The sequence below is a fragment of the Colossoma macropomum genome, unplaced genomic scaffold (genome assembly GCF_904425465.1).
Source record: "Colossoma macropomum unplaced genomic scaffold, Colossoma_macropomum, whole genome shotgun sequence".
NCBI lineage: Eukaryota > Metazoa > Chordata > Actinopteri > Characiformes > Serrasalmidae > Colossoma > Colossoma macropomum.
In genome coordinates this window covers 68,849-89,587 of record NW_023495761.1, presented here as the reverse complement: position 1 = coordinate 89,587, position 20,739 = coordinate 68,849, and the positions used below count along the sequence as shown (strand labels likewise).

Here is a 20,739-nt window from a genome sequence, read left to right as displayed (position 1 = left end):
TGATGGTGTATACAGTGCAGATTAAAATGTTATAAACTAAGCATCTGAAAGTCTGAGGATGTATTCAACCTTTCTTTATTCCAGCTTTATATATAAACTGCAATTATGGGCTCCCAAGTGGCGCAACTGTCTCAGCATTGACCCTGTCATCGGGTGATCCTGAGCTTTATATGTGGTGATCCATGGGTGGGTAACATAGCCCTTTCCTTTGACTTTCTCCTTTAGGCACGAAAATTATCTTATATCTAATCTCTTCAGAAATATATTTAGTCATTCTAGATGAGCATGATGAAGAAATACGAATGAGAAAAAAGGCAACTGTTTGTGTTTGGGTAGTCCAATCCTGACATTTCCTTTTGAAATTCATTCCTTACATAAAAATAGGTATCAAGTGTTTTGTTTGTTTGTTTTTACCAACAATTTGAATATGTGAAATACAGGCACTGATAGGCCAAATATTAGGTTATTTAACTATTTAATAACTATAGTTTCGTCATTTTTAGAAATATATGTCGTTTCTTGTGGACAACCATGTTACAATAATAAGATGTACAAGCACAAACAGACTTAGATCATTTTGTTAATGCTGATGTACAAACTATCAAATTAGTAAAAAATTAGTACTGGTATCGGGACACTACTCTTTGTTTTACTTGATATCGAATCGAAAAGAAAATCGGTGGTATTGCCCATCCCTACTGCATCTAGCGGCATCGTGCACTAGGCCTGTTTGTCCCAACGCAGCCCCCGTACGAGCTTCACGGTAAGCGTGCCCGGGTCTTTCGTGACTAGACTAGCCGTGCATGAGAGGAAACAAAGACCTACTGAAGACCTTCTTCATGACATTTTAATATCTAACATATCTGAACAGGCAGTGAGGATGTCAGACAGAGGAGACGTGGATTTAACCGGAGCCAAACAGAACACCGGCGTCTGGCTTGTTAAAGTGAGTGCAGATACAGTGACTTCAGCTAGCCTTAGCTAAGCTATGTTAGGTTAGCTAGCCAGCAACGTATATATCTGATTGTGTTCAGTACATAAATCAGTTAACGTTAATTACAGTTGCTTGGTTTGATCATGTTAGTGTAGTCATTTCCTTGTAAACATGCTTTATGTGTAAAAGTTCGTAGCTCTGGTCTGTAGCAATGCTAACCTGGCTAGCTAAATGGTTCGTTCACTGCTACCAGCAGAGACAGAGACGAGGTGTCTCTGTTGTCGATGTAGGTTAACTTACTTAACCCTGCCGTGCTTCGTGTAGATTTAGATATGGGTTTCTCACACGTTATATGTCTTAATAGGTGCCGAAATACTTGTCTCAACAATGGGCCAAGGCTACAGGAAGAGGAGAAGTTGGAAAACTTCGGATCGGCAAGTATGTAGGTTAAACAATTACTTGGTTGTGGACCTTTTCGGGGGCGGGTGTGTGAAAGCTATCTGTACGTGAATGGGACATAAGCCACTTCAGTCATTCTGTGTTTCTTCATGCTTTTTGAAGGAATCAAGGGAAGGCAGAGGTAAGTTCTACATTTATTTATTTTATTTTTTTTACCCTGGCACTGGCTGAAGCTGACCCTGGCGTTTCCTATAGAGAAAAGGCCTTAAATCAAGTCCCCAGTCCAGGAACTTGTGATCAGATTTGTGTCAGTAGTGGGTGTGACACTAGTTGGCTAATTTATTATATTAACAGTTTCATTCAACGCATTCAAGACCTCTTTGTCCCACTGGCAGATTACAAAATTCAGGAACAGAAACTGGATTCGAGGTCCATATATGAATTCTCTGCCATAGACTTACATGAACATTTGCTTAGCAGGTACAGGTGCAATGAAAATGTCGAAGGACTGTCCCAAAATGTGCCCTAAGCCTCAGCTAATTTTCTTATCTACAGTGGGTCAATCCAGATTACAAACACAGTGCAGCTCAGTAATGAACAGATTTTTTTTTTATTTCATACCTGGATATTCTCTTCTCCACCACGTTGTTCAGAAAGCTGTAAACAAACCCATCCAGTCTGATTCATCCTGGCCTCTGATTGGTTCTCACATTCACCTGACTGGCCGCATTCATGTAGTTCATGTTGTATGCTAGCCAAAAAAAAAATAAAAAAATGGAGGTTGTGATTTATTTGCCAGCATCTATCTATTTTAACCTATTTGATGTGTTTTTGATTGCAAATGTGAGTCAATGCATGAATGAGCACTTCATCAAAGGCTGCAGAGAGGGTGTTTGTAAGCACCCTTCTGAATGCCAAAATGAGAAATAGAACAACCTTTGGCTGGGTGCTTCAGTTTAAGTCTTGGAGTGCTGGTGTCTGGCACAGTTTGGTGTTTTTCTTTTTCCGGCACCTACTACACCTGCCAACTAACAGATGAATTGAACCAGGTGTGTTTGAGCAGAGAATTTACCAAACTGTGCTGGACACAGGAATTGAAGAACCCTGACTGTCTGGCATGCGCAGATAAGGTCCGAAGGATGCCAGTTGGTACAGGGCTTGAGAAGACTTGTGCCCATTTCATTATATTCTGCAAATGCTACTACAGATAAGAAGTACATTGTGTATGCTTGCATCACTTAATCTTTATCAGGTGTCCTTCACGCTGAATGAGGAGTTGACCACGATAGAGAGCTCTAGCGAGAAAGCTTCTGTGGTCCGCGCCCCCCGGGAACATCCCTTCACCATGCAGACTGTGGGTGGCCAGACTTTGGCCGTCTTTACAGAGACCTCTTCAGGTGAGAACCAGCTAACAAGCTTGAGGCCACTGTTATTAAAAGTTCTGGGCTTCTTTTAGATGAAACATGAAAAGAACTACGGACCCTTTGCATTCAGCTTCCTTTGAACGTTGACCTGATGTGTAATCATCAGAAATCCTCAGTAGGAAGATGCAAAGGAAATGACTAGGTGACCTGATGTTTCTTACAACAGTCAGCCTACATACGTTTGTGAAATTAAATCTGCTCTGAGAATAACAAACATTCCATTTATTTCGGCCAACATGCAAATATCATGAACAGTCGTAGCATGAGGTGTGTCTTGTCAAGAGAAAAGAAGCAGTTTGTTGCAGTGTCTGTTAAAGAGCAGCTGAGATTGGATTGTCAATTCAAAATGTATTCTTAGTTTAAGAGTAAGGCTTAAAGAGCTTTTACCTTGAAAAGCAATTTTTCGTCTTAGTGTATGTATATGTATTTAGTATATGTTAAAACTTGTTAACCTGTTAAAAGTTTAAAATGTACCGTTCACTTCCCAGTCCATGTAATCCATATATGCAAACTTAGCCAAAAAAAAAAATCTGTTTAAATTGACTATTTCTGTGATGTCATGGTAAACAACTCATTTGAATATATCTTCCATTCACCCTACAGCAGTTTAGCCCTTTATTATTAGGCATGGTTCAGACCAGACTGCTTTTGAATGAGGTACAATAAAGGGTAGCCAATCAGAACAGAGCTCATTTATAAATAACTTAAAGTAACTGATATATATAAATACATATATGTATATATCAGTCTTAAAGAAACAAAAACAACAAGCTGGTTTAGTTGTTTAAGGGATAGGAAAAGGTTGAAAAATAGTTATGTAAAAATGAATTACAGCTGTTTTTTGTATCTAAAATGGCACAAACCTCATAAGTGGAACTCAAAACACTTCTATGTGAGTTGGAAACAAAGTAAATCCCCACCATTAGGGACTATACGTTTATCAGTGTGTGTAAGCTAATAGTAGATCACTAAATTGTCAGTTGTAATTATTCGCTGTAATTCCAGTATCAAGCAGATAATAATAATTACAAATTTCCAATTTAGCAGTGAATATCAGCCTCTTATATATTGTGCTCCTGTATTGAGGAGATGGAGATAATGTTAGTATTAGGGAGTCTAATAGAAGTTCTTAGAACATGACCTTCACAGCAGTAATGGTAAGTCATTAATATACGCCTGTTGAGGTTTAAGGTCCTGCTGCCAGCTCAGTTTATTCTTCCTTTTTACTTTTCTTGTTCTCTCTTTCCCTCACTGTACTCACTCACTTTCTTCTCAGTTCTTTATCTTTTGCTTTTCTCTCGAGTGTAATTTTTGTTGTAAGTGCACAGTGCTGTGTGGCCAACCTGGCATTGTGGTGTGATGATCCTATTGGTTTCTGTTGAGCTTCTGCCGTTGCCCGTGTGCAACCTTACCTCTGCTTTCATTCGATCAGTGTGTCGTGCTGTGGGCGTGATTCGATAGCGTGCATATTGTAGCAACTTGCTGTGATTTAATCCATTCTCTGGTTTTGACAAACCAAATCAAAACAGTCTCTTCACCTCTCTTACTTGAGTGTTTTTGTGCTGCGCTTGGAGTGTGTGTGTGTGTGTGTGTGTGTGTGTGTGTGTGTGTGGTGTGCTTACATTGAGCTTGACTATGCTTTAGCGTCAGGATTGAGCTTTAAGATTTTACTCTGCGTGAGTGGGAGACAGCATTGGCGAATCTCAATACCAGGCATTTTTCTTCACTCCTCATTCCATTCTTCACTGTTCCACTTTCCCTGCACCACATTTGCTCCCTTTTTATTTTTGTGTGCAGTGAAATTGGCATTAAATGAATACCCTTCATTTCTGTAATTTCCAGTCAAAATGGCTATTATATACAAGTTGTTAATTTCTCAGGAGACATTTTCTAAGGACATTAGTTACAAGAAAATCCACTTGCATAAGGAAGGTGAAAGTCAAAGGAAAAAGTGGAAAAAACAGGAGTTTCAAAAAGTGGATGATTAAGATGTGGTAGACGACCAAAACTGACACCATCAGATAAACAGCCCTGTAACAGTCAAGCAAAAAAAAAAAGCTGCTGGTGTTCTCAGAACAATGGACTGACCACCCCAGAGTCCAGGCCTCAACATCACTGAGTATGTTTGGGATTACTTGGATTCCGAGAAACAGAAAATGCAACCAACGTCTATGACTGAATTTTGGAGGTGCGGAAAAATATCCCTGCAGATTTTTTTGAAAAACTGCAAGCAAATCTGTTGAAAAATGGAAGCTGTAATAAAGAATAGACACATGAAATGCTGACAAAAATTATATTTAATATCTAATTATAGCTTTTATATTTAATATATTTGGGCTTCTATGAAGTTAAGTACGTAATGGTCATTTTGACTGAAAATTTTGGTCCCGGAATAACTCTGATCAGCCTCCCATAGTTCTTTGAAAATGTTCTTGTGGTGAGGTCTACTACTTCCTGACATTTGTGCTTTGTAGACTTCCATGCTCTAGATAAATGGCCAGATGTTGTCTGCCTGTTGGAGTGGGAGTGGAGTGAGCTTGCTTGAGAATTGAGATTGTGCCAGAGCGTGGCTGTGTGAAAGAAACGGTTTGGCCAAAATTCACATTAACAGTATTTTCCTTTTACTCCAAAAGTAGTTGATCAACCAAGACAGGTTTGATATCTAAAGTGTACTTTTTTAGTTTTTACTTGTGTGATGGAAGCTTACAGCCATCCATTAGCACTGTGCAAACTGCATGTCTCAAAAAGTCTTGTTTATGTAGTTTCTGACACTGTATGACATAAATAAAAAATAGTTGTGATGCTTTAGGCTTGCAGTTTGCATAATGCTATAAGATTCCATTACTTAGTAGCTGTATTAGCCTTTGTAGCTTCAGTACAAAATGAAAGAAGCAAACTTTGGACACCAAACCTTTTCTTGGCTGATCAACTAAAATTGCTGTTGAGATTTTTGGCCCAATTGTCACTTAAACTTCAGACAGGTTGTGTTTTGATTATGAATGATGAGTGAATGTGTGTGCAAGCAATCAGACTAATAGGTTATTTAATTGGCTAATTGCACTACTACAGAGAGTTTGTGTGCGTGTGACTAAAGTATTGGCCTTTGTGTGCTTGGCTCATTGCTAATTCCTTTGTGGCTAGACAGAAAGAGACCCTAGCGTGAGTGAGTGTGTGAGAGTGGGTTCCTTTGGTTCTCATGTTGCCATCCCTCTCATAGGCCAGTCAGACGCTGAAGGCAGCAGCTCAGGTACTGGTACAGGCCCAGGTGAGTCCTCACCACCGCCACCTGTCTGCTGACAGGAATATTGCTCGGTCCAGAGGGGGCCGTATACATAAAGCCTTCATAAACATGATAAAAAAAGACTAAGTCTTGTGGACACTTGAGACGCAGAGAGCAGTCTGTCAGTATGACTTCTAAATTGTATATAAATATGAAAGCATTAATCATGCAGACTGTGCAACAAATCTTCCTGTTGTGTAAGAGTGGGTGGCAGTTGGTGTGTTGCAAATGGAGTGTCCACAGATCTTTTTTCCGGTAATTAAATTGTTCCCTACCACAGGCTGGAACAGAAACAATGGCCAATGTTGTCACTGATGAAAAGGAGATTGTACTCAGCCTCCTTTCACTGTATGTTGCTTTGAGCTGGCATGACTGTGTTGTCATTTATTGTTTATGCATTTCTCCTCACCAAGATAAAATAGCGCTGGAGGGAGTGGTGGTGCAGCGAGCCGAGTGCAGGCCAGCCGCCAGTGAAAACTACATGAGGTTAAAACGGTGAGCAGATGTGTACGCATACAGACACTTCCAGACTGTTAAAGGTTACATTAGGGTTTAATGCACACACATTTAGAAAGTTCTCTCCTTGTTCCCTGTGTTTTGTTTGGTTTTTCAGCTCCTTTTCTAAGAATTCTACAACTGACAACATTAGAATATTGAGCCATTAGAGAGGATCACATTGCACAGCACATGGCCTTTTTTCTTGGATGGTCACACTACATTTTTTTTAAAGGCTAAGCAGCAACAGCTTTGGAACTGTCAATCAACTGCTAGCTGGCTATCATTTGAATCTGGCTTTTTGAGAACGTGAACTAGCAGGTTGCGACTGCAGTGCTAAGGCAGTCTTTACACAATGAAACAATTTCAGTTTCTTGAAACCTACATGAAAATAAACTGCACTTGAATTGCATAATACGAAGTGTCCTGCAACTCATTTGAAATTCAGCTGCAATCATTGCAAGCGTCTCAACATCATGGAACAAGTTTCACAAAACAGCCAATCAAAATGCTGATATTGCATCACTTGATCACGTCAAACGATGTACTTTAGGACAACTGATCTCACCAGATTGACAGACCAGAAAATAAAATAGATTTTGTTTGTTGGGTGGTTGAAAAGGAGACCCTCTCTGACTGACTTTATGCAAGATTGGTAGTTTTTCACTTAGTTATCTGAGCCTAACAAACGCAAGTTTTTCAAAACTAATGTTTCTATTTTCTATTAATGTTTCTTAACTAGCCAGCTAACACTAACAGCATTTAAATGGCTGCTTGGGCCACTTTTTATGCTTTTGTTAGCCTGCTGTTATGATGATTTAAGCTAGAGGTTTTTTTTTCTTCTTCCTTGACTCCCTCAATTGTACACAGAGCTCAGATTCTTTTGTGATCCGAAGGTGTAAAATTTCAATGACATTGTTGAATAAATCTTGTCATTTATTATTACAAAGCAGTTTGTTTCAGTTTTTAATGAAACAGTCGCTTTTAGGGTGTAACTACTCGTTCATGCTGTGGTGCGCTGATCCAGCGTTCTCCAGCAAACACCAGCATTCTAATTCCTAGCCTATTATGGAAATGAACTGTTATGGATTGGGGAAGAGTATCTGAGAATGGGGAGAATGTTCTAGATCAGTGTGAATAGGAGAGAATGTTCTAGAACAACGTGAATGTAAGGAGAACTTTCTAGAACACTGAATGCGGGACAACGTTCTCAGGAGTCACTAACAGGTAGGGTTTGTTAGGTTTGTTGAAGACCAATAAGTCAGTGTGCTCTGGCCTGTAGTGGTTGTTAAGTGCTGTGTGGAGGTAAAAATAAACATACACACAATGAACAGGTTAATCTTCAGTGTTTACTCTCTGGTACTGAGTGGTGTTTTGTCCTGTTGCAGGCTGCAGATTGAGGAGTCATCGAAACCCCACAGATTCTCTCAGCAGCTTGACAAAGCAGTCACCACCAATTACAAACCTGTGGCCAACCACGCCTATAACGTGAGTCTGAATGAGTTTTACATAAATGTGACTATATGAGTATTTAAATCATTAATCATATGCAGAGCATTTACTTTATCATGAATTATTGCAGCTTCAGTTTTCAGTACCAATTCATAGATCTCACATCACAATGAAAACTGGCCTGCCCTTCATGGCTTGTTGTCAACACTGAAAATTTGTGTCAGCTGTTTTAAACCTACACTATCAATCATATTCATGCACAATGCTGTTGGATCAAATTGGCAGATTCTATATATGGCCTTTCTGTTTTTCAGTAGTGTCTTGCTGCATTGATGTAGCACAGCTGGTTATGTTTGAGAACACAGTTGGCGCTGGTAGTAGGGTGTCTCCAGTAGAATTACCAATAATAAATCCAATGATTTATCTTGTCTGACACTACAAGACATAAAAATGCTATTTTGAGGCCGGCTTGTGTTTTGGATTTAGGTTCTTAGAAAGCTGCTACCTTTCCATTGTTTACATGTCAACATTTGTTTATTGACATTTGGGGCAACATTCTTGTTGTTTTGTTTTTTTTAAAGCCACAACGGCATTAGTGAAGAGAGGCACAGATGTTAGATGATTAGTTCTGGAAAACACCACTGTAACTCTTTTCAAAAGGTACCGGATGGAGCTCCATCACTCCAGAGAACACTGGAGATTTCCACTGCTCCACAGCCGAATGTGTGAATAGTATTGACGTTTACTTTCATCCCATGAAGCAGTGGCAGACAGCGTAATGGAAGTTAATGTTGCCCACTGTGAATTCAGTACAAAGTCCAAATAATTAGTACAGGAATGTTACTAGGAATGATATGATAGGAATGACTGTTAGTTCTGACTTCCTGTGGCTTCCTTCTGAGTTCTCACCATCCTGTGGTGTTTCCCTCAGCTGGACTATGAGAAAAAGAAGAAAGAAGAGGGAAAAAGGGCGCGAGCGGACAGGCAACAGGTGCTGGATATGCTCTTCTCTGCCTTTGAGAAGCACCAGTATTACAACATAAAAGATCTAGTGGACATCACCAAACAGCCTGTGGTAAGTTTTAGTGAACTCTAAGCTTAGCCAAAGTGAAAATACATGTCAGTATCTTTTTGGAAAGGTTTTGTTTTTCACCAGATACAGTACAAACATAGTCCTGTATTAAAATGAATTTGAATGATTTCATGATTTATTCATATATGGCCTGATTTGATTAAAAAATATTAAAGATTTGTTTAACAGTGCAAATGCCAGTGCAGGTTATACAATATTATACTAAAAATAATTGTAGTACCCTGCTAGTACTGTGCAAATAATTAGGTAGTAATTTTATATATTTAAATATTTATATATGTTTTCTGAAAATTATATCTAAAGGCTCTGATAAATCTTGCCTGTCCTGCTTCTCAGTTCATAATAAAACAGCAAACTGTGTTTTTTTTTGACCAACTGTTTGTCTCTCACTCTTTCTTTCTGTGAAGATTTATCTGAAGGAGATCCTGCGCGACATTGGTATCTACAACGTGAAGGGCACCCACAAGAACACCTGGGAGCTGAAGCCTGAATACAGGCATTACCAGAATGAGGAGAAGAGCGACTGAGCTGGTTGATTATTTCATTGAGTGCTGATCTGTTTCATTGCCCTTTTATTCCTATTACAGGAATAAGGCTGTCTTACCACAGAGCTGTGCGTTTGGCCTCTAGGCATTTACTAAACGGGCCAAGGTTAGTACAAGCAAGTGCAAGCAGTTCCTGTTTCTCAGTGCCCCGTGCAGAAGGCCATGAAAGTCCATTCTTCAGAGTCTTCTAGGTTTGATGAACTGTTTTTATGAAACATTAGTGTTTTGTTTGTTTGCTGGATTTGCTAGAAACTACCATATAAATGTGGCTTCGGTTCTTTTGGAAGAGCAACACTGACCATGTTGCTCAAGATTACCTGTAAGGTTAGCTAAACCCATTTGTGTTTTTACTTAGCAGTGATTTTAAGCTACTAAAGGCTGTGTTTAAATAAATGTTTTCTACAAAAACTTTGTGATGTAAATGTGGTTTGCCTTTAATTACTTTCATACAGCAGCAAAATAGATTTGAGTACAGCTTGTCCTGTTTTAGGCCATAAGCTGGTCTATCACCTTTGTAAACACGTCTTAAGATTTCCACAATACGCATGTTGCTTGCAACCATTTTATCATGGATTTTCATTTCAAAGGTACCATGCTATCCAAACCTGCGCTTCAGCTTTCTAGACAGTACAGTTAAAGTAGCCAATAACCTACCTTTTGCATTAGGCTTTGTATTTTGTCACTGTCCAGCAGTTTTAATGTCAAACAAGTGAGTATTAGAAGTGATCTATTCACTAACTTACTCCACAGACCAAAGTAGTTTAAGGCTGTATTCACATTACCAGGTTGAAAAAAATCGGATTCTTTTCCTAGTTTGAGTAATTTGGATTTGTGCTTCTAAATCAGGTACTTGTCCACATAGGTAACCGCATGACTGTATTAGGTCAGGTCCCCCTGACTGCATGCACATGGCAGCAGCAGCTAACTAGAAGCTAGTGCCAGTCAGTAGCTGAAAAAGCTATGCAACTGTTTTCTCCACCTTCTCATCCAAACAGCTTGTGAGCCATTCAACACAACTCTGTGCACTGCCAGTTCATTTAGATGTTCATGGCATCTTGTGGCTCATACATACTGATTTGTGAACATGATTATGGAAAACAAATGAGAGCACTAAATTAATTTGCACAGTAAGCCTTGTCAACAGTTTAAATGTGCTCATGAGCTTTCTGTTCCAATATTCGCAATTCCCTTCAACACTTGGATATCATATAAAGCAACTGATACCAGTGGTTCAACACGTCATCACACAAGACTGATGTTTAGTCAGCAGCTTGACTTTATTTTATTTCACAAATAGTGCCAAGAAATCCTATACAATCCTGTGATTCGAGAAAGGACATGGGAGAATAACTGTACAACTGCTGTCTGAGAGCTGACATGCACACAGCAAACCAATACTCAGGCAGTCAACTTCACCAATGTGAGAACTAATTAAAAAAGGAAACAAAAAACCCTAGTGAGCTGCATCTTTTCTTTTTAGCGCAAGCTCTCCGCATGATTTCAGCTCACTAAAAATACTGTTCTCCCCCTAAAGAATGTTGATTCATAGCAGGGCCTCAAGTCTTCTAGATGGACAGACACTGAAATCAAAGTTGTGGCCTCAAAAGGGGGGGAAGGGGGTTAAAAAGAGCTTCTGGTTCCGATTCTGATGAAGTTGGGAGGAATGAGTGATCCAATTGATCCGCAAGCCCTCACAGCCACCGAGCTGATGTCTGCTACCGATGGGGGGAGGCACTTCAGGACACGCGCAGAGGAATTTACTGCAGAGACAACATTTTATTAAAGCACACAGTGCAATGATGGAGAGCATTTCCTGACTAACGTTACAGTGCACTCAGACAGGCACTCAACCACCAAGAAATATGCACTTAAAAAGCTTAAAAAGTTCCTAGAAATCCTATTTACACATAATTCCCTTTTATCACGATCAACAAACGATGTTTGCTGTCTCTAATTGGCTTCTTTAGATGTGCATTGGAGTCTGAACGCTATTAAACCCTGGGTTTGTGTGCCACACCCACCCTATTTAGTCTAGTTTTCTTAGTCACCACCTTTAAAAAAAAAAAAGATCTACTGCAAATATCCTTCATTAAAGTCACCATGTGCTAGTGTACTAAGAACTCAACGTGGAGACGATATCAGATTCACGTCAATATCAGTAGATATTTGCTTTAAGACAATGCATTCCTAGATCACAGTAAGGATAAAATGGCTGGTCTATTCTCCTTTCTTCAATCGCTACTGCCACTTTACAGACAGTTAGAAAGCGCAAGGAAGATTGCTGTTGCATCCTAGTGCAAACCTAGAGGCCACTGATAATGGCAGAAGGTCTATCAGAGGATGCCAGAAACCAGGCTTTCAGAAGCCACACCCTTTATGCTGGTCAGGTCAGAAATTTAAGCTTATACAAGAAGCCATTCAGAGTAACAGCCTTACATATTAAAGAAAAATACAAACAGGCCACTCAAACTTACACATTTCTCAATCTCAAGACCGTCTTTGAAGAAGAGCATGAAGGGTGTCTGGCCGTCCTCACGGAAGTCAAGCAGACCGATAGCGCCATCCGGGTTCATGGATTCTCCTGTGAAAAACTGCAGAGAAATGGGTTTTAGTTGAAATCAAATGCACCAAGAAATCCAGACCCTTATGAGCTCATCAGAAAGCGTACTCAGAATAAAATTGTTTTGTTTCATTGGTCATGACCTCCAAAGGTGTCCTAAGATAGTCATCACTGTACGAGAGGGCCTTCTACTCCTTGGACAATAATACAAGAACATACCAAACGTACCTGATAGTTCTTGATGTTGGCTAGGATTTTCTTGACCTCAGCTGGTGCGTTAGCCATGAAGGGTTCTACCCGGTCAGGAGCCGTTTCCTGCAGTTTAGCCTTAACTCTGTAATACAAATCAATATACATTTAAAATACAAAAACAATAAACTGCACATTATTCTCTATAAGGAAATGAATCAAGGAAATATTCAGTGTGCAATCAATTAAGAAAAAACTTAAGGTGTTCTGTTGTCCCCAATTCAATCTCACAAGCCACTGACAGGACATGAAGAAAGCGCAGGGACTTTTTCCTTTAGCATCAACATTTTAAAACCCAGGTGGCTACAAGACAAGACACTGAGCTGTCAAAAGATGCAGAAGGCAGGATCACAGTGGGACTCGTATGCAGTTTCAAGTTTCAAATTAGGTATGCATTGATAGTGGACCAATGCCAATACCCAATATTTTAATGAACCGTCACTAACTAAATATTAAAATAGAAATTGGGACTAAATTTACCTGAACTTGCATTACAGACAAATGAGCATTTCAAGTGCAGCAATACAAATACTGATGTTTTAGCACATTAACCCAGCATCACCTAAACATTTCTGCTCTTCCAGAGTGACTCCAATTCTATTATGCATCCCTAAAACAAGCTTTGAAAAAGGTCCAAGGAGTATAAAAAACCTCAGCCACTACAAGAGAAATTTTTAGCCTTCAGAACTCAAGCTTCAGTACAAGGAAGCCAGAAGTAATGCAAGTTAAAAGGCCTAAGCTTACATCGTTAACTACAGCATATACTCAAAGCATTTTGCAATAAGATTAATAAATGTGCTAGCAGAACCAAACAGGCCAAGAGTCTGAAAAGTTGAGGGGCGAGGGGGGGGAGGAACTTCTGCATTTAACATTTACGATCAATTTAAAAAGCTCTTGCAACAGGCTTGAACATTTATTTAACAAAAAACACATTGAGAAGTTAGCATCAAAGTCCAGGGACTAGTTCCAATTTGTCTGACTTTGTCCCAGGCAGCTGGCAGGAAAAAGCCTGTGTAACGTCGAATACAACAGATTCAGGCATTTGCATTCAAACATACAGATCCTCCAGATAATGTTGAATGCAAAAGTCCCTTTTAAGGCCTCCAGGGCTCATACCATGCATCTGAGTAGCAGGAGGGACTACTACCCATCAACCAAGCATCACGTCTCTAGGACTTGTGGTTTGGTCTGGGCAACTTGTTTTAGTAGAATAAAAAGAACAGTGTATAGAAACAAAAGAACTGGTGGTGAACATTGCAGCAGCTTCTATTACAACACAATGGTCTGTTTTATCTACAGACAGGCAAATCCATCAGTTAACTTGCACTGATTTTACATTTTTACTAGGGGAAGTTCTTGTTGAAGTATGATTTTAAGGCGGCAAAAATGTTGAATGAGTGTATTTGCTCCTATGCCCCAGACATTGCTGACACTGCACTCAATGAACCCTTCTTTTCCCTTTTTTCTGAGCACTTTAAAAGTGTTACTAAAACTGGTCACTTTCATCGGGGAGGAAGAACAGCTTCATAACCCTGTTCCGTGAAGTATCCTCCCTGAATTTCAACATTTGAGAACTTGAAACAAATTTACTTACGCCTTCATGTAGTCCTTGATGTAGGATGTGTAGGACTTCTTGTCGTAGCTGGTCTCCTGCAGTTTGTGGTTGAGGACGATGTCAACACCACTGACCGTCGTACTCTCACAGCCCTCATCCAAGACTTCTGCTGACGCGTTACCACCAATTAGCGCATCATCGATGTCTCCCTCCGCTCTGCTGATCATCTACCAACACAGAAAAGAGGAGTCACGTGGGAGGCAGGGATGTACATTTAAAGAAGCCCCCTTTCAACATGAATGTTTCTCTGATCGCTTGACTGAACTCCATGAAACAAACTTCATGACCAAACATGCAAGACGCAATTCAAATGTTACAGAAAATTATAGTAAGTTTTATTAAAATTTTATTATAAGTTATAAAGTTATGTCCAAAAGTACCGAGACTCATTCTAATTAGTGAATTCCACTTCTTTAGGGCGCGCTCACTGTTGACAGATGTGTAATCTCCACAGAAAAGCATCAACAGAAAGGCATGCTCTGTAGCAGCCATACACAAAGCTAAAATGCCAAGCCTCTGCTAGAGGGGTACAAAGCACCTGAGCATTGGAACTGCATTCTCGAGTGACCGCGCTCTCTGAAAACTTTGGGATGCACTGCAGTGGTGATTGTGATCCACTAACTAATCATCCAACAGTTGTGCCTGACTTCACTAACGCTCTTGTGGCTGAATGCAATCAAATCCTCACAATAGTCCAATAGCTAGTGTAAAGCCTTCCCAGATGAGTACAGTCGGTTACTGCAGCCAAGTGGGTGTGTCTAATATATTAGAGATGGACAAATGTATTGCATTTTGGTGGAAAACATAAGCAAGCTGTCTTAAACCCTATTCTGACAATTAGTTTTACATGAAGTTATGGTAACGTAATTTTTACCAGCGTTTCTCAGTGATGTCCAAATGAGCCATGTCAGCAATTTTTAATGAACTGTGCACTCCTGTGTCAGTAAGGATTTTGACACCTTTAACTTTCTACAGAACAAGCTGTAGAAATACCTCAGCCTATATTATTCCAGTGGGAATCAAAATGTCAGTAAAAATGCTATCATAACTAATTTTCCACAGGTTTCTTTTGGATGAAGGCCTCAAAGAAAGCACTGACTTGTGTTCTTTGCTGCTATAATCCAAGCAAGGTGTCATCCTATCTCAAGTGTCTTACCTCAAACTCAGAACCTTCAAAGGATGTTTAAAATTATGCCATGATGTTGACTGTTGGTTGTGAACTAAACTAACGCCTATAACACAGCGCATTCATCGAAGGCAGCAAGACAGCTGGTAAGAGTAAACAACCACTAAATTAAACACTTCTACGCATTCTGTTCATTCCTGGAGCAACGGCAGTACATAAATTGAGTAGCCACCCCTTTAAGTACTCATTAATACTCCTATGCTAAGTAGTCATTAATACAGATTTCTTATTGTGTGAAATGGTTATAAACAACACAAACATCCTGTGGCAAAATTATATTTCCCATCTACCCTCAAAAAGTCTACCCTACAAGTTTCAGACTGTACCACTTATTACCCATTCCCGAGGGTCCATGTATGGACCTCGTGCTGTACGCAGCAAAAACAGTGCACTTTGAATTCACAGTTTCTATGATGTCAAGAGAACCAACTCATTGACATGTATACACAAATTCAGCCTAGAGCAATTTGGGCCCCACCCATTCATACTGAAGTTCTACGACCATTTAGAACCAAGGTAGTTTACATACAGCAGTCTTAAACACAGCAACAAGAACAGCCTGTTATACTGTGCGGAACAAAGAGAGGTTAGAAAACGGTCATGTGAAAATGACTTATGTGAACTACCCAAATGTTAAATGGAGCTCAAGTGGAAAAATTAAATAAAAAAATAAAAAAAAAGTGGGATATATGGCCCTTAAAGTTGACTTTAAAAGGATGGTTCATCTGAACGTTGCATTTACACAATTTTCCCCCAAACTTCACTGATCACCCAAGACGTCTCTGCCTCATAGCCTCATAGCTCCATTGCAAATTAGAGCAGCAGAGATTGGGCACTAAACTAATCTTGGCTGATCAGCTATTTCTGGGGGTAAGAGGAGTGGAGATCTGTAAATTTGATCATTTTTGTTAACCAACCTTTTAATACTAGTGACCTCAGAAGAAACGTTGGATGAGCATCTACAAACATTTGGACACGCAGAGTAAATCAAACCAATGGATAGAGAGCGCACACCAGGTGCGATATGGGGGAGGAGGGGGGGGTACGAAACAAACTACGTTAGTCATGCTATTGCGCAACGTTTCACAAAGAACAAGTGAGTCACCGCTTTCTAAAATGTGATGACTATCTAGTTGGTAAGCTTTTCTGAACACCAGGCCCACCCCTTACCTTTCCCTCGACTTCGATCATCATTCCGTTCTCCGACTCTTTGATTTTGTAGATGTCCGAGAACATCTCGTCTCCTGGAAGACATAAAAGAGAAATGGTCACTTCTTGGTCTCTGTCCGTTCACCTTTAACAGATGCACTTAATCTCGAGCTGCAGTGGCCGATGCGGCGCCGCGTTTACGATCAGCTGACCCGTTAAATATATCTGAGGCCTGAGAAACCAACAAGCCGGCCAACAACAAGCATGTGTAGCTCAGCCAGCGCCACCGTAGCCAGACATATTCGCTTACCAGCGCGTATAAATATAGAAGACAATAAACTGGGGAATTAAACGAGTCATTCAACAAAAAATATACACAGTTTGCGTAGCGTAGAACACGCTAACTACATAGACGGCTAACGGTAACTTTTGCGTAATCAGAAAACGCCGGGCAGAAAGCTAGGCTAGGCTAACAAACCGGCATTTTCACTCAACGGCTTAATTTGACTAAATTAACGGCTCTAACGTTACGATTCTAACACACCAGCGGCAATAAAAGGTAAAAAACATACAAAAAAAGCCCTGCCATAGAGAGAACATATGAACGAACACAACTCCCGCTGACTTAGCCGTTGTAGCCGCTCAGCTGGCGCTAAAACTTAGGCCTCAGTCCGCCGGCGCGACAAAGAGGGACATTAACACCACTAAACGAGCCCAACACTGAAAAATACTCACACGCTCGCGTCCCCTAAACCTATCAGACTACATATCTGTTGATTCTCACCGGTGATGAGGTCCTTGTAGATGATCATGGTGCCGGATTGTGTTGAGGGTGTCGGGCAGGCGCTGCGCTGGCGGCGGACTCAGCTGGAAAGGCCGAAAGACCGATTTCAGCTCTGGATACAGCCAGAACGAATGACGTCAGCGCGTCGGGCTTTTCTAGAGAGCGAGCGAGCGAGCGACCTCGCGCGGCTGAAGGGTCTGGCTGCAGTCAGGCACCGCCGGCCTGCTGATCACGTCAGTGCACGCGCTGCCACGAGCGTTTTTGTCGGTTTTATGAGGAAAAACGACGAAGCACGTAATCTAATGTGGGGCAGCAAGAGTTACGCTGAATGTACATTAACGTTATCATACTGATAATAAGGTCATTAAATACGGAAACCTTCAAAATAAAACCTCCCACCACGATAAGACGTGAATGTCGGGTTTATTCGCAGAAAAAAGAAAAAACTCATGAAAGCCGTGCTGAAGACCCTACGGAGCCCCGCTGGTGACATCCTGTATAAATAAAAATAATGCGTGGCCACGCCTTAGTAAGGCGTGGGAACGAGATGATTAAGTCGTGGCCACGACTTAGTAAAGCGTGGGAATGAGATCCTAATGCGTGGCCATGACTTAGTAAGCCGTGATCTCGTTCCCACGCCTTACTAAGTCATGGCCACGCATTAGGATCTCGTTTCCACGCGTTGACAAGGCGTGGCCACGCATATTTTTATTTATACAGGATGTCACCAGCGGGGCTCCGTAGAAGACGATCAGAGCTGGATATCAAAAACTGTAATATTGATTAAAATAGAACTTCTAATGGATTCTAGGAGGTTGTGACAACATACAGTCAACGTAGTACCGATTACTTCAGCTGTCTCATCAACGTCATCACAACCTCCTAGAAAGTTGTCAGACAACGTCATAATTTTCTGAAGAATTACATTTCAGCGTTGTCACAATGTAGAGAGCAGGCCGTTAGGAATAAAACCTAATGGTTTTGCTTCCTGACGAGAATTGGCTTGATGGTTGCCGTTAGAGGCCATTAGGAAACGATCAAATGTATGTGGAATCAGTCACAAAACACCTGATTAAACGATCAGAACCCTTTACACTGTGATATCCACCCATTCAGGAAAACACAGAATACCTTTACCTGATGGTATTAATACCCATTAATACCATCAGGAAAACACAGAATACCATTAACCACCAGGAACCAACGGACACTTTTAATGGGTTCTATGATTTTTCTCAAAAGGGAGGTACATTAAATGTAACTCTCTAGCCGTGTTATGGACGAAAAATGGATTAAGTGATAACATCGCTGAGCAGCAGCAGCCAAAAGTTACCGTGCCGTTGTGCTTCTTCTGCCATTGTGGCAGAGAGTGCATGTGCACGTGACGTCACTAGGGCTGAGAGTGCATCTGGCTAAGAGTGTATGTCTGCAGCCAGGCTCTATTGTGCAATCCTTACCTTGCCTTACCTTCTGCACATCCCTCACACTAGCAAGTGAGGGTGCAAATTGACAATAAACCCGAATACACTACACATCTGAAAGGTCTGTGAACTCCTACTCACCCAGCAGAGCGCTCTAAAAAACAAAATATAATTTCAGTTTAACTGTCAGTATGATCACATCCCACCTTTTAGAATCAATGCAACACCCTGCTAGCAAAACCAGCATATCACTGTTGTCGGAGGAAAACCTCGTATCTCCAAAATGGTAACTTTACAGGAGAAGGAAAAACTTACTTTACTTTCAATGTAAGTCAGTGGAACCGTTTCTTTTGGTCCACTCATCATGAAATTTACACACAATGTAAAGGCCAACAGACATTTTCAGATTATGTCAAAAACTGAAAAATGACAAAAATGCAGATACGAGGTTTTCTTCCGACAGCAGCGATATATTGTGTTTTAGGATGCTGGTTTGCTGATCAAAATATCACATCTGCAGTTATTAGCCAGTATTTATTAGATGATATGGGACAAAAAGACAAAAAAAAAGCGCATTCATTAAAACCAATGAGGGATGGGTGACAACATATTAGATGTTAGTTTTAGGCTGAAATGCCCCTTTTAGTCCTTATTGGTTAGTGCATTCTAGTAAAAAACCCACTGGCTATCTTATAATACTGACCAATACCCTACAATAGCCAAGTGCTTAGGTTAGAAATCATGTTTGCATATTGATATGCAACCCTGTCGTTCGCTTTCATTCCATTATTAGCTACAACCACACCAGATTAAGCCTAAACCTAAACTGAAATTGTTTAAAATAGTGAATCACTGTTGAAACTGCAATGCAGTCCAAGACTAAGCTTAGTCTTATTGCTTGTGGGAGAGGTCTGTGTGGATTTACAGAGTCAGAAATGTTCACAGCGGTGGTGATGGGAACCAGATGTCTGAAGTGTTTGATGCCACTCAAAGCCCCCTCACAGAAAGTTATTATGTTGCATGCCTGAGACACTGTTTTACTAAACAATGAGATACGATCTTGGCCTCACAGAGGCATATGGACGGTACAGAAGACAGGATTTTGGATTTTGTTTCTATTTAAGCAATAGAACACGAGAAGGAGTGTGTAAATCGGGCTGAGCCATAAAACTGCCGCAATATCAAGTTTAGCTCAGTTTTGTCCATTTTTGCTAGATCAGTTTTAATGTTGTTTTGTTCCAGCCAGTCTGTAAAGCATCTTGCAGCCCATTTTGTTTGGCAATTGGTATTCGGTTCATTTCTGGCTAATTCCAGGTTGTTTAGGCGTTCTTCTGTCACAGCTGCCAACTGAAAAGCTTGCTCAGTTTAGTGTAGTCTCATCTTCAGAGTCTGACCAAACCGGCTGTCGGTCAAATGTGATCTTAAAAGTGTCCATTTCCTGTTTGTGCGCAATGTGAGAAGTAAAAACGTTCAAATGGCTTGAGCTTCTCCTACAGCTGTCAAAGTCGTTGCTTAGCAACTCAGCGGAGTGATACAGTGAAAAAAACATGATGTTATGGCGAAATAACAGCACAGTTAGAGCGGTTCTTAACCAATCAGCTGGCGTGGCCGGAACTAACTGTTGTATAAGTATAAATAACGGCTGATCTTTAATTATCCTTCACAGTAAACAGCACAGCAGGACCTGAAGCCAAACAAGGAGTCTCACAGTGATGTACATGTATTAAATGGCATTAATTAACAAAGACTTTGGTTTTTACCGCAACACTCAGAGGGATTTAAGGCCTTTCAGTCAAGTATTACTGAAACACTTTAAACACAGTTTTAATCCTCAAGTCTGGAGCAATAACACCTCTGACCACGTGACGCTGCAGTATTACTTTTTTTCTCGTCATTATTGGACAGCCTGACTTTCATTTCTTTTTCAGTGTGATATCAGAGATGTCAAAGGCTCTCTTCACTGAGTCAGATCATTTGGCTCAGCTCACAAATAAAAGCGACTCTTTGGGCTCCCAAATGGCTCCCTCGGTTCTTCCTCCTAAATTTAGCCTAGTTAGCGATATTATCAATCATTTCAATTTCGATAATACCTTAGTCTACTTTTTATTATTTAATATTGTTTGTTATTTAAAAAATGAATATGACGGAAGTTT

At 40.4% G+C, this 20,739-nt stretch overlaps 2 protein-coding genes and 3 non-coding genes across 6 annotated transcripts; 1 reads left to right on the top strand and 4 right to left on the bottom strand.

Annotated features, from left to right (window-relative positions):
* Positions 1-734: 734 nt before the first annotated feature.
* Positions 735-10,015, top strand: gtf2f2a (general transcription factor IIF, polypeptide 2a). Of its 2 annotated transcripts, XM_036563365.1 has the most exons (10): positions 735-763; positions 872-946; positions 1,299-1,372; positions 1,496-1,514; positions 2,586-2,730; positions 5,975-6,022; positions 6,451-6,532; positions 7,921-8,020; positions 8,916-9,059; positions 9,485-10,015. In XM_036563365.1, the coding sequence occupies exons 2-10, from the start codon at positions 881-883 to the stop codon at positions 9,602-9,604; spliced, it is 798 nt and encodes a 265-aa protein (XP_036419258.1). In that variant the 5' UTR covers positions 735-763; positions 872-880; the 3' UTR covers positions 9,605-10,015. The 2 variants fall into 2 exon arrangements, with proteins under 2 accessions (XP_036419258.1, XP_036419259.1); XM_036563366.1 differs by lacking the exons at positions 735-763; positions 5,975-6,022 and having other exon boundaries at positions 770-946.
* An 860-nt stretch (positions 10,016-10,875) lies between these two features.
* On the bottom strand, positions 10,876-17,302 carry tpt1 (tumor protein, translationally-controlled 1). The gene is made up of 6 exons (XM_036563367.1): positions 17,166-17,302; positions 16,403-16,476; positions 14,026-14,213; positions 12,411-12,516; positions 12,097-12,213; positions 10,876-11,382 (listed from the first exon to the last, which is right to left on the bottom strand). The coding sequence occupies exons 1-6, from the start codon at positions 17,191-17,193 to the stop codon at positions 11,380-11,382; spliced, it is 516 nt and encodes a 171-aa protein (XP_036419260.1). The 5' UTR covers positions 17,194-17,302; the 3' UTR covers positions 10,876-11,379.
* On the bottom strand, positions 11,838-11,968 carry LOC118803010. The gene has a single exon (XR_005006808.1). It is a non-coding gene; the product is annotated as a small nucleolar RNA SNORA31 (small nucleolar RNA).
* Positions 12,286-12,359, bottom strand: LOC118803009. Its single transcript, XR_005006807.1, has one exon. It is a non-coding gene; the product is annotated as a small nucleolar RNA SNORD58 (small nucleolar RNA).
* On the bottom strand, positions 12,637-12,770 carry LOC118803012. Its single transcript, XR_005006809.1, has one exon. It is a non-coding gene; the product is annotated as a small nucleolar RNA SNORA31 (small nucleolar RNA).
* Positions 17,303-20,739: the final 3,437 nt, after the last annotated feature.

Bases quoted from the DNA above. Each gene is read 5' to 3' on its own strand.
- tpt1 (XM_036563367.1), bottom strand. From the start codon at position 17,193: ATGATCATCTACAAGGACCTCATCACCG. The intron at 12,517-14,025 runs GTAAGTAAATTT...TTTGTATTACAG, and splicing joins ATCAAGGACTACATGAAGGC to AGTTAAGGCTAAACTGCAGG. The intron at 12,214-12,410 runs GTACGTTTGGTA...ATTTCTCTGCAG, and splicing joins CCAACATCAAGAACTATCAG to TTTTTCACAGGAGAATCCAT.
- gtf2f2a (XM_036563365.1), top strand. From the start codon at position 881: ATGTCAGACAGAGGAGACGTGGATTTAACCGGAGCCAAACAGAACACC. The intron at 6,023-6,450 runs GTGAGTCCTCAC...CTCCTCACCAAG, and splicing joins AGGTACTGGTACAGGCCCAG to ATAAAATAGCGCTGGAGGGA. The intron at 8,021-8,915 runs GTGAGTCTGAAT...TGTTTCCCTCAG, and splicing joins TGGCCAACCACGCCTATAAC to CTGGACTATGAGAAAAAGAA.